Source organism: Talpa occidentalis, unplaced genomic scaffold (assembly GCF_014898055.3).
Source record: "Talpa occidentalis isolate TD23 unplaced genomic scaffold, MPIMG_talOcc4v2.1 talOcc4.7, whole genome shotgun sequence".
Lineage (NCBI taxonomy): Eukaryota > Metazoa > Chordata > Mammalia > Eulipotyphla > Talpidae > Talpa > Talpa occidentalis.
The window spans coordinates 41,192,433-41,206,032 of record NW_023605083.1 but is presented as its reverse complement, the minus strand read 5'-3'; the positions used below and the strand labels follow the sequence as shown (position 1 = coordinate 41,206,032).

Below are 13,600 nucleotides of genomic sequence, written 5' to 3'. Positions count from 1 at the left end.
AGAGAAATTTAATGTTAGATAACTTGCTTAAGCCATACATCTAGTAAATTTAAGCTCTGGTTTACATGAGGTTTATCTGATGTGATGCTGGCCCCCACGAAGCTCTTTTCTTCAATTATCTCTTCTCCATACAACCTAAAATCTCCTGCTATCTAGACAGCGAGAAATTTTTTTCCAGCTTACAGAAATCCCACGAAATTATAAACAAAACAAGCACCTTTACATTAATCAAAAATTTGATCCTCAAAACAGTCTTACAGAAAGAAGACAAATTCCCATGATGGTGAGGACACTGAAGCTAAGAACGTCTGTTTAAGCCCTCACGAGCTCCCTACACATCTATGAGCTTGGGGTCTTCCAAAAAGAAAGGGGCTGCATAAACCTGTTACAAAATTTGAAAGCAGCACAGGTGCCCTAAGCCTCCCCACCCTCTTTTATTATTACAAGTACGTGATGGAGAAGGGGGCGTTCAATGAGTCCTTTTCCCCAGCTGCACTTGAGGTCTGATGAGGGTCCTCGCTCACTTTTTTGTGCAATTAAAGTGTGGCCCGCCAAATATATTTACGAGCTCGCACATCCAGGTCAAAGAAAGGGCGTGGGAATATCATTTTAGAAAGGGTTGCACTGCAGCCAAGACTAACTCTGGGCTGCAGTCCACACACGCCCTCGCCAACTCCTCTCATTTCCTTTTTCCCCGTCCACTGACCCATTCCTTTCCTGGAGTCAATTTACTGCAACAGGCAGGTTCCTACCTTGGTCTGAACACTCTTATCAAACTTGTCATTTTTGAAGCTAAACGTGTTCTGGTGCTTCTGAGGCCGGGAACGGGCCACGTTCCCCTTCTGGGAGCTCATGGCCGACACTACCACCTCCTCGCCCCGGGACGAGAAGCGCTCAGCGATGCAGGCGCTAGAATTTCCCTCCAGAGTCGAAGTTACCGTCAGCGACCCGGAAGGGGTTCACCCAGCCCTCCGCCCACCACCCCTCGGCCCACGTGACTCCTCCCGGAGGTCAAATGACACTCTCCCGGCCCCCGGCTCTCGGGGCTCGTCCACACGGCCCAGCCTCGACCCCTCCCCCGCCGCGCAGCCTCCCGCTCCCGCACCGGGAGTAGAAATCCCTCTTTTCTTCGAAGCGACAATCCCCCCCATTGGTCCCAACGTGGCAGTCCATCAAGACAGAGAGCCAGAGAACCTTCGATTCTATTGGCTCCTCTTTTCCGCAATCCCCGCCTCCTGCCGATGTTCGCTCAGCCACTCGCGACGCCCGATTCCTCTGCGCGCCTCGTGATTGGTGGGCGTCAGGCTAAGCTGGCTGCGTCCCGCCCCTCTCCTGGCTCGCAGGCTGGATCCCGGGCCAGCTTTGGCACCTTCCTCCAGTCAGTGACCAACTCGTAGCCCAGTGAGGTCCCTGCTCACCCTTGGGGTTCCCTTCCAGCCTCGCTCCCGCCACTACCGTGAGCCTCGCGGCCGGCCGGCTGAGGAGACGCAACGCGGGAGGATTCCCGAGAAGAAAGACCTGGCTGGGTCGGGGTGGTGTCTGCGGCGCCAGGAAAGGAGGTGGCGGCGCCGGCGACCACGGCCGCGCGGGACGTGAGGCCCGAGAGCAGCCGACGGCGGCGGTGGCGGCTGCCGCTCCAGCGCCTCGCGCCGCGGCCGTTAGTCAGCACATCGCGAGCACGCGTGGGGGACCCGGGCCGGCGCGAGGCGAGAGTCGGGGGCGCGAGCCGGCCGCCTCAGGCGCCGCCGTCCTTGCCCGTCCCGGCGCCGGGGGCCGCGGCCTCGCCCCCCCTCCTCAGCCGGGCCCGCCCGCAGGCCGGGAGAGTCCGGCGGCGGCGCCGGTGAGGAGCGCGCCTCGTCGCAGACGTCGCGTCAGCAGCGCCTCCCCGCCGGCCTTTTCTCCCTGACGCCGCGGCTGCGGCCCCTCCGGTGCAGGTGCGTGGGTTCGCGGGGGGGCCGGGGCGGCGCGGCCGGAGCCGGGGAGGGGGCGCTAGGCCGGGCGGCGCGGCGCGGGAGGGAGCAGCCGGGGCCGGGCTGGGGGAGGGGAGCGGGAGGTGTCTTTGTTGTTGGCGACCGGGATCCCTCTCCGCGCCGGGGAAGGCGGGGAAGCCGCTTCCGACCGGGTTGCTGCTGCCGGGAGGATTCTCCGTGGAGGGAGGAGGAGGTGGGTTCCCTGTGGGGCGAGGCGCCGGGGTCTGGGGGTGGGGAGCAGGCTGGGGAGGGCTTGCTTGGGGTTCTCCTTGCAGAGGAGGGTCTCATTTCACCACCACCCCCCCCCTTTGCTTTTCCTCCCCGTGGACAGAGAGGTGAGGTTAGGCTCGCGTTCCCCTAAGGGACTCGGGGTTCGCGGTGCGGGAGAGCTTTCTCCTCGACGTCCCGGCGGTCTCGAGTGCAGCTGGGTTCTGCACCATGCTCGATCACTGGTGTATTCCGGTCTGGCCGTCGTACGGTTCATCTTACCTGTTTTAGAATTATAGGGTAGGCGCCTCAGTCGTCGTTTTTGCATTGGAAAATTAGAGGTTTTGTTTGGATTTTTTTTTTTAAACCCTGAAACGAAAGTTCTGACAAGTCAGGCTGTACTGCTGTGCAGAGGGCTTTTGTGAAGAAGAGAGTGTTGAACCCCGACGTCTTATTTTAAAAAAACAATGTTTAAATCTTGATCTATGATAAGGTTTCTTTCAACCACAGGGCGCGCATATATATATATATATTTATACATACATATATGTATTAAGGTATGTGGTGAATTTGGTATGAAAGGAGGAATAACGGAATAAAGAGAGGGTGACCTTTAAATTTTGGCTGTTTATGAAAAGGTACTACTGTTTTTTTTTACTTCCTGTTACATGCAATCATTGATCCACAAGGTGACTTACTGAATTTTTTTAAAGGCTCCAATAAGTGGGATTTTAGAGATACTGTATCAGCATTTGAAACTGCCTAATGAGTCTGAGTAAGAAATCAGGTACATGTTGTAATAGCGTTCATCTGTTTACATTAACAGGAAAAGTTACACTAAAATGAGCTTTTCTCCTCCATAAAGAGTTTGTCTCTTCATATGTTTATCACATAAATGTATTTGGGTGACATACTGTTGGCATAGCCAATATTTTGATGATTATCATAATTCCCAGTGTTCTAATTTGAGACTGCCCAACTCTTTGCTGGTTGGTAAATTTTTATTTTGGGAAGTAGAGTGGTGACTTACTTAGGAAGAACAGTGGAGACAGCCAGTGTTAGAAAAGAAATAAAATCCCTGTTTTGCAATAATTGCTATGTTGTGATCCAGGAGGAGATGACTAGCACCCTCACCCATATTTTGACCTCTCTTTTTTCCTCCTCTTGTATTAATAAGGTTAATTGGCAAGGAAAGCTAGATTTTGAGTAGACTAGGCAGTTTTAATTTTGTCCCTTGCTATGCAGTACTGCAGTTAAGTGGCTTCTTTCCTTGAGTGTCTCTTGCCTATTTTGAAATGTGTATGAAATGACATCTGACGAAGAATTTTCTATTTCCTGTGACAAACAGAATTACCATAAAACCTCATGGCAAAATAATGTTTTTGGTAGCTTAATGAACACAGAAGAACTAGGCAATTAGTGTCTGTTCCAAGTTCTGTCACTGCATTGGTTTACAACTCCAGGCAAGCTACCCCACATCTGAGTCAGTTTCTCCATCTGTAATATAGGGCTAATAAAATGTGCCACCTGCTCGCTTTACAGAAAGGGCACTGAGAACTAACAGTTAACAGTGGTTATGAGACATAGTTTTAGTTAAATGCAAGTACTTTTTAATGTACTTCTCTTGTTTTGATGTTATGAATCTCAACTTGATGAAGAATTAGCTAAAGAAACAGTTGTAAAGGGATTATGCCTACCCATTGACCACCATTTAGGAGTTGTAAACTCCAAATTTCCTCCACTTTCAGATTGATGTTACATATTTAGAATCAGTGATGACAAGTCAGTAGAAAGTAACAAATTACCTTAGTTGATTTACTTATTGGTAGCTTTTTTTTTTTTAAGATTCATTTATTTATGCATACAAGAATTGGGGTGTGAGCCAGAGGGGCCGGATGGGGGAGAGAGGATTTATGAGAAATGGAGTGGGGGAGTAGAACAGGTGGATCTACTAAAATACACTGCTGAGGGGAACTGCAAGGGAGACAGAAGGGGTCTGCTGTGCCATGTCAGTTAAGCTCCCTGGCTGGGGATCGAACTTACACTCCTCATGCTGCAGTGGCTGGCAATAGCTTGAAAGTGCTGAGACTTACCTCCTGCTTCACCAGGAAGGCCCATGATAGCTCTTATTTTTAATATCCAAGGTTTTGCTCTCAATTCTCAGAAATCACCTGTCTTCACTGTTTAAAATTTCTCACACGCACACTCCTTTACTTACCTCTCAAACCTAGCCTTGTGAATTGGGAAAGAAAATGATGTTTTATGACTTTACAGATGAAATCAAGCCCAGGAAAGTTAATTATTTGAATTGTGTAAAGCTACACAATTTGCAGAACTGAGAATTGGACCTGGGTCTTCTGATGTCCAATCCTGAACTCTTCAGTGTTTTCTGAACACCTGTATAGACCATTTCAGATGAAATGAGAAATAATATAGCAATATATAGGATGGCACCATACAATACAATGAATACCTTTGGATGCATTACCCATGTGAGGAAATAAAACTACAAAACAAAATGAAGATTCCTCTCTTTTGTACCTCTCTCAAGACCTCCTCTTCACTATCCCTAGTATTAATTGGAAATTGACTTACATCCTTCCTATCATTGTGTTTATGCTTTACTGCTTACTTTTATATCCATGAACACTATAGTTTTTACTCTGATTATGACTGTTTAAATATGTTTATATCTAGTTTGCTTTCTTCACTCAACTTGCCAGGCTTTATCTATGTTTATTCAGGTAGCTATAGTTTGTTTATTTTTACTCTTATAAGGCATATGTTCCATTATATGACTATATCAGGTTTCATTTGGTCATTTTAGTTGCTTGCAATTGTTTGCATATTAAGCAGTATTGTAGAAATATTCTTGTATATGTTTACCGAAATAATAAACTTTTCAGTGAAGTTTGAACAAAAATAAAAGTGCAGGCTTATCTACACTGTGATTACCTTAAAGATTTTTATCTTAAAGGAATACGAATATACTTTAAGTTCTTTTTATAGATATCTGACCTTATTTCCCTCCCCCCACTGCCCATTCCCCAAAATTAGTGTCCAGCAGAATATTCAAGTCATGGGAGATGGGGCAGAATTATCTTTCTGTACCAAGAGTGCTTGGCATCTGTTCCCTCCCCCCCCCCCCATTGGTTATAACAGCTAATACATAATCAAAGAGACATTTTGCACTGGGATATAAATCTAGTTAATAGATTGCTAGAACACAAGGTATGAACTGCTTCAATTTTATCATATAACTAGCAGTTTTCTTTCAAACTGTCAGTCAAAAAAAGGGTCTATTTTCTCTCTTTCCAAATACTGTTAAGTTGTGCCATTCTGAGGAGTACAAAATGGTGTTTCATGGTAGTTTTCATTTGCATCTCCCCAGTTAGTGCTGTGGTTACACTTTAATTTTTTGGCTTTTCCTTTTTCTATGAATTACCTATGGCCTTATTGGTTTATAAGTATTTTTTATGTATTCTGGAAAACAGTACGTGGTACTGCATAGGTTTACAAATATTTTCTTGCACTTGTTAGCATGCCTTTTCACTATGGTGCCTTTGTGAACCAGAAGTTCTTTATTTCAATGTCAGTTCTATTAATATTTCATGATTGTAAAAAATTTTAAAATACTATTATATCTTCTTTCAAATTTACCTTTTTCACATTTAGATCTTAACAAAATTATTAGCATATAATGAAGTATTTCCTAATTATAGTAAGATTGCCATATTTTTAAAAATCTCAGTATCTTCTCATGGAATTATGATAGTTGATCATATATCTTTTATAATATCCTCTTGTGGTGAAACTCAGATTTGGCAGTTCTGTCATTCCAACCTTTTTATTTTCGGAAACTACTGCTTTAGAGTTATGTTACATCTGTGCCTCAAATTCAGTCATAATGCGATATAGAAAGTGAACAGGTATTTAAATGCTGATCTTTCATCATCATGTGTATCCGCTTTTCACAGTTTCGTTTTACATGTATTTTAGTTATTATTTTCATGGCTGCAAATTTTTAAATAATACTTGTGGCCCTAGTTTTTTAAACAGAATTTCATAGTAAATTTAAATACTGATGTTAATTTGACTCAGCTATAAGTTCTATTTTCCCAGGAATTAAAGTGAGAATGATTAAACAGTTTCTTGAATATAAAGACAAACCTTATACTGTATGTAAGCCAACTATTCTTTTGGGGGTACATCTTAAACAAAACAGAAAGATCCCTAACGTACCACCATACACTATACACAATAAATAAAATGTTTAAAACTGATAGTTATTATAATAGGACATAGAGTTAGTATAATAGAAAAGGTAGAGATGGATAAGGAGAATTCAAAGGAGGCATTTGGATCTATTACACAGGGTGGCTAGGGTATGCCTCACTGAGAAAGCAGAGATGTTCAGTGAAGGTATTAGCCATCTAGATATTAGCAAAATCATGGAAGAGTGGACAGAATATAGTCTTGAAGTCAAACCTGTGTTCCTGGCTCTCCCACTTAGTAAGTTGTGTGAACCTGGACGAGTTAATAGACTTAACAACCTGAAGCCTTGATTTCCTCTTGTGTAAAAGGATGATAACCTGAGAACAGTGTTATTAAGATAAAAGGAGATAGCAAGTGAAAGCATCTACCTTCTAGCCCCCACCTAGTTCTCGTGTAGAACTCTGTACTTTATTTTCATGGCATTTATCACAGTTTATAATAATCTGTCATTACTTGATAAATTGTATCCCTCCCATTCTGAAATATCAATGGGAAAAAAGCAGTCAATGTAGTAGTGTCTTTCATTAACATAGTTGTGTGTAGACTACATTTAAACCCTTTTTATTTGAAAATCGTCACCCATTACTTTGAAGATTGGGGATGAGCCTGTATATCATTTTGCACTTGAAGGAACTGAAACTGCTAAATGGTATAGTGACACAGAAAGTACAGACTTCAGATCAAGTCTGATTCCACTTAGTTATATTTTTCCGGTTTTTTGCTTTTTTGAGATTTGCTGAAGCTGACTCTTAATTGTAAACGCAAAAATATCTAGCTTATGTTGTATTGTTGACCTTTAAAAAAATCATTAGGACACAATTGTTATTTTAGTTATGGCCTTATTTTGGTTTCCCTCATGAAGTTCCTCGTGGTGTCTTAGAGGTGATCCTAGAATTGGCAATAGAGTTAAAGGTCTTTACGCATTAAAATACATACTTCTGAAGACATTTTTTCATAACAACTGCTTTAGAGTATTTCAGATATAGTCACATTAAAAGAGTAGGATTAAGAAATTCAGCAGATGCTTAATTTAGGGCAAGATAAAGGGAAACGGGCAGTTGAAATAACCTCAGTAACTTTGTGTAGACAGGTCTCCATTACAATCCCAACAAACCTAAAGTGTATAAAGCAAGTGCCTCCGGGAACAAGAGAAGACATTTATCAGGTTTATCAATTGCAATAAACTTGCTTGGCTTCTGATTATAGATTGTTTTGAAATGTTTTGAAAATTAAAGTCATTTGAAATAATTTCTATAATTTTTTCCCAAAATACCATCCGAGGATTTCAGAAATAATGTTTCTGATTAGTATCTTGAATTATGTACTGATTAATTTTTCACTCAAAAGTTTTGCCCTCCCTTCCCCCAAAAGTAAGAAATCACTTATTCCCCACACATCAGTTATTAGCAGGAAAATAATGCCATTCAGCAACTTGCATTGGCAAGATTATATCTAAACACTACACTTAAAATTTTGTTCAGCACGTTTTAAACAGTGGTCACTGTTTAAATGTCACTTTTATTAACGTGGCTTTAGTACAGTAAAGTTAAAAGGTTAGGCAGTTTTTTAAAATTAAGAACGTTCTGGTACAATCCCTAGGGTAATGGGTTTTAATTTTGGGGTTGGAAATCCATAAGATATTTTACTGTGTGATCTACTAATGCATACACACACACACACACACACACAAAGGTTTCACTGGAGAGAAATATCCAAATTGGTCAACATGGACAAGGTTCAAGAGCAATTGCCCAGAGAAAAAATAAAAGGGACTTTTAAATTAGCAATAAAAGTTTTTTCATTTATTTGTAAGGGAAGTGATGATTTGGGGAGGAGCTTACCAACGGAGAAGAAAGAACAGTATTCACATAGGCATAGAAACAACAAAGTCTCTTTTTGAGGCATTTTCCCTTATTGAAAAACAGTTTGGTAGACTGGATGGAGAAACAAGATTAGATACCAGAAAACTGAGAGGGTAGGGGGAGTCCTTGATGAAATACTGAAGATTTTACCTATATTCATGAGCTTGTAAGGCCCTTTGAAAGTTTTAAACAGGAAAGCGACATCTGACCTGGTAGCAGTGTAAAATGGATTAAAAAGGTGTAAAGTAAATACTAATGATTTTATGACCCATTAAATGAAAAGTTCTTGAGTTAGCTGTGGCTGAGGGAATGGAGAGAGATACTTGTGAGATTATATATCTGAGATGAGAGGAAAGAGGAGGAAGTGAAATACAAATGGAGATACTCAGGGTCTAGAACTTAAGGAAATGATCTTTGCTAGAGACAAGGGTTTTTAGGGTTAAGTGTCATTATTGTGTAAATGGTACTTTACATGGATGTGGTTGAGATTTTTTTTTTTTAAAGCAAAGTGGTCTTCTCACCCATGGGATTGGGTAAGTTATATATACAATATGAAGAAGAAAAAAAGATGACTTTCTCTAAATAATAGTAATAATAAAATATTTGAAGAGATCACCAGAAAAACTAAGATTGGAGGTTAGTTTCATGAAGAGAGGAAAAGGCAGTGGTGTTTAAAGCCACGAAGTGATCATGTAAGTTCAACATTGAGAAATAACCAAGCACTTTCAGAAATTTTTTATTATCCTAAATAAACCAACAAGTTGATGGTAGAGATTAGACTACAGATCATGTGGGACCTGATGGGGAATGGAGGGAAGTGAGAAATAAAAGTTTGATTTCAAAAGCACATTCAGAGGTGGTAATCAGAAACTAGATACATGCACTTTTTTTTTTCTAAAAAGGAAAGTCATGAGTGTATGTTTATAGACAGAAGAGATGGAGCCAATAGCACAGAAGGAGGCTGAAGATGTAGAAAATATACAAAGAGGTTAACTGATTAGGCAGGTTTTCTGAAGATGCTGCAGACATTAGAATCTTACAGAATATGTGTAGAGTAAGTGAGATTTAAAACAATCAGGATTTGATTGATTTCTAGAGTCCGGAAAGAGATGATAAACTACATGCCTGACAAGTAAAAGAAATAGCTTTATCAGCATCTAAAATGCCAGAAATTTAGATGGTATTTCATCTAATAAAGTAATTGATAGTGACTCTGAGAAATATATAGCATTAATTCACAAACTGATTTCCTTTTAACTTATTAGATACTTCTGAGTTTTATTATGAATTATTTTGAAAATTGCTGAAAGTCACTGTCAGTGTAAATACTTCAGAACAAGGAAGTCAGATTGCTCTAACAGCATTTTCTACTATTGCTAATTACCCTGTTCTGTCTAGTTTGGGAATACCCTGTATGCATAAGATTTAATTTGCTTCCAGGAATATGAATATTGCCTAACCAACTATAACAGTATATCTTTCATCAACATGTTGTGTAGCTCTTTTTAGAGTTCCTAACACAGTGAACAACTGAGCTAGAATGCATGTTTTTCTCTTTAAGCCTTGAAGTTCTGCAGAGATCTGAGATGGCACTGGAAAATAGTGAGTGTAATACAGAAAAGAATCTTACTTTCAAGGGCTTACAGCCACCATTATTGCCAACATTCACTTCCCCTAAGTCCGGAAGGATATAGAGTTGTTTAACAAGGCATTCAGTATCATCCCCTGATGTTGGTACTAAATACGGAGAAAGGAAAAAGTTGGGTTTTTGCCATGTGAGCATCTCACTCACTGGGTGGTTTATTTTTAGGTTTGAGGTGGGGGTTTGGCTCCACCAACTGATGTCTTCCGTAGCTGTAGTTGACAGTCCTAACAAGATGGCAAGGCACTTGAAAGATATAATTGTACCCCCACCCCACTGCAAATAGTTGGTTCTTGAGTTTTTCTGAGGTAACATTCGTTTATAGCATTGTATGGGTTTTAGGACTGCATTTTCTCACCATACCTACCACCAAAAGTCCATTCACCAACTACTTCGCCTCTTCTTATTCTCTCAACCCTTTCCTCCCACTCTGGAAACCATCATCTGTTGTCAGTCCACAGGTTTGTTTTTGTTATTGTGTTCTTTGTGTTCAACAAATGAATAAAATCATACAGCACAAAATTGTTTCCTTTTATGGTGTTAAGGCATTGATACCTTACCATTTAGGGACAATATGCTACACCTGGAGGCTGGTAAGAGGCAACCAATTAAGGATATAAATGCTTCCCATATGACACATTTCATCCCCAAAGAAACAGTCAAAAATGAGAGAATGTTACATTTTACCTATGCAGAACTTAATTGTCTCTTCAAAATAATTCATGAACATGTAAAATTAAAACACTCCCTAGAACTCTAACATAATTGAGGCTACCGTGGTGAGGAATCCCAGTCAGTAGGTGCTTTGGAGGTAGGTACGGTGTGGTAACATACATCTGAAGAGGTGTGAAATCATGTACAATACAATTTAAAACAAGATAATTCATGAGTACTAGACTCTAAAATCATCTCCAAAATAGGAAGCGTTTCAATTTTTTTTTTGGTCACTGTAGTGGAAGCAAGCTGGTAGGTTCTCTATCCATTTGGGCAGATGGGTAAAAGAGAGTCCTAGAGGCCTCAGTGACTTTTTCAGGCTTTAGTGATCTTTCTACACTAATTGTTGAGGAGCAAAGCCCCAGGCTGACAAGGCTGGGTGGAGGGAGGCTGGCAGGGCTTCCAACCCCCAGCGAATCTTATTCTTGGGGCTCTCTCTGGTGTTCTTACGTGGTCCTGCCTCTGTAGTCACTCATCCTGTGCTACCTAGTCTCCACTAAACCGCGTCTCTGTGTGATGCCGCCCGTAAATGTCAGCCTCCAGGCTCAGTTATGCACACTTACGCATGCGTGCCCGAGCCCATGCTCCCAAGCACCGTCTGCATTCAAGGCCACAGGTGATAATCACAGAGGCCAGCAGCATAAAAAAGCCTGACCAATTCACTTATCCTACAGTTATCATCCAGCTAATCCTTTTAAAAGAGGGATTTTCCAGTCTTGTCAAAACATTTAATGATGTTTTGATGATACAATTTAATAAGTAGAAATATAGTATATCTTTATAATTGGAAAATTGATTTGCTGTGTTGCGGTTAGTAGGCATTACACAGATAAAATGTATCTCCAGTTACCAAAGTAGTGAGTTGTACGTGTAATTATCCTCAACTTGACCATTAACGATCTATTTATTCAGCTTCCTCTCTTAGTGATTTTAAGTGTATCAGACAGTGTGTTTTTAATGCACGGTGTGTGCTATAGAAACACATTTTTGGTAATCATAATGATTTCTAAAATGAGTAAAGCCATAAATTATGTACATTAATGTTGTGAATCCTGATTCAGAGTGACAAAACAAACCTATTTGATTGCATTTTGCATTATCTCAATTTATTTTCTGTCAGGTAGTTAGGTATAATTTCAATTTCTTATTTTCTTTATTTTTCTTTTTCATTTAGCTAGTAGATATTATTGATGAGGTGCTGCCTATATATCACTAAAGAAAACACATGTTGCTAACCTTATTGTGAAGACTGTAGACAGTAGTTGAGTGAGCATGCATGAATACATAGCAGTGAGAACAGTTTTTGGCTTCAAAGGAAAAGAACTGGTCCTGTGAAAAAGAAAACCTAATTTAGATTTTGGGGTCACAACATCTCAAAATAAGTTTGGAGGAGTTAGCAAAGGCCAGATCATTCAAGGCCTTTAAGGACCTGTGTTAAGGATAGATATTTATTACAAACACAAAAAAATCCATGGATAAGTTTTTAAGTAGATCACCTAGTATGCTGTGTAAGGGGGGAAAAATGTAAATTAGTAGAATGGAAGAAATCCATTCTGAAATATTTTTCCATTTGCTTGTTTACTTACCCATTTTAAGTTGTTCCTTCTGTTGTCTTATTCTACACAATCCTGGTCAGTCCTTTTATTTGTATAAACTGTGAACTAATATAAGGTGGTAGTAAGGTAGCCTTGGTAAATCAAGAGAATTGCATGTGTTCTCATCAGCAATTCACGATGAAGAAATGACTTCCCAATTGAACTCTTTTTTTTTTTTTTTTAGACTTTAAGATATTGAGGTTAATGAAGGACACTGCTCTTTGGTTCTGCCTTGATTGGTTTCTAGTTACACTCCCAAAGGTTTTACTTTTTTTCTTAGAAATGTCATATTAAGAGGCTATTTTTGTATGCTTGATATTTGTAATAGAATATATCAGATTTCTCTTTATATAGGGGCTTAACTAGGTGTATAAAAGTAACATGAACATAGGATATGATGCCCCAGAATATCCATATTATAGAAGAATTAGTATAAATTATTATTCTTCCTGTAAATGCTCTAAATCTTCTCATTAAAATTGAGGCATATAAGATAGGATTGCATAAGAGCGCATATTACATAGAATTGTAACTAGAGCCTGAATTTCCTAACCCTGGGGCTGGTGCTGTTTCCACTATTCCTTTATTATATAAAATTGATATGTGCATATATATATATCTATAATGTGAACAAGACTTCCTCAAAAGGTAAAAATTATACACAATTTCAAAAATTATTATATGAGTTTAATAGTTTATGCATAAAATGGTATTCAAGATAATACTTAGTAACCCAATTGATGACATTTGGAAGGATGTCTGGACCACCCATCTTAAATGTTTGCTTTCTTCCTCATCTCAAATGGGCATTTATACTGGATACACATTGGTCCTATAGATGCCAAATAATAATTAGCTATCGGATTCTCAAATTAAGCATCAAGGATTTGCCTCAATTAATTTTTATAAGCCTCTGTTCCCCTTTCCTCCATACCAATCTTACTCTTCTCCAGTTGCATTAATTTACCATACAGCATCAGAAATATTCTTGGGGCTTCCCTGGTGGCGCAAGGGGTTAAGACACAAAACTATGAAGCTATCCGCAGCCACTGTAGCACGAGTTCGATCCCAGCGAGGGAGATGAACCACATGGCACAGCAGACTTCTGTCTCTGGTGAATCCTCTAACATCACGCACCTCTGGCCTGCACCCCACTTCTTGTATGCATAAATAAGTGAATCTTTAAGAAAGAAAGAAATGTTGTTCCTTCTCAGCATTCACTAAAATACTTTTCAGACGTATTCTAAAAATTGTCTCTAAAAGAAAACCCCAGGGCCTCCCCTGGTGGCACAGCAGTTGAGTGCTGGGCTGCGAAGCTGCCCGCAGCCTCTGCAG

General features: G+C 40.4%; 2 protein-coding genes across 2 annotated transcripts in view; one reads left to right on the top strand and one right to left on the bottom strand.

Annotated features, from left to right (window-relative positions):
• CUNH9orf85 (chromosome unknown C9orf85 homolog) overlaps positions 1–962 on the bottom strand; it is a 44,594-nt gene extending 43,632 nt beyond the window's left edge. The window contains exon 1 of the mRNA XM_037493434.2: positions 753–962. Coding sequence (XP_037349331.1) covers positions 753–854 — 102 coding nt within the window. The 5' untranslated portion in view covers positions 855–962. The remainder of the gene's footprint in view (positions 1–752) is intronic.
• A 360-nt stretch (positions 963–1,322) lies between these two features.
• The window catches only part of ABHD17B (abhydrolase domain containing 17B, depalmitoylase), a 41,657-nt gene continuing 29,379 nt past the window's right edge, over positions 1,323–13,600 (top strand). Inside the window, exon 1 of the mRNA XM_037491710.2 lies at positions 1,323–1,934. The gene's annotated coding sequence lies outside the window, so the exon portion shown is untranslated. The remainder of the gene's footprint in view (positions 1,935–13,600) is intronic.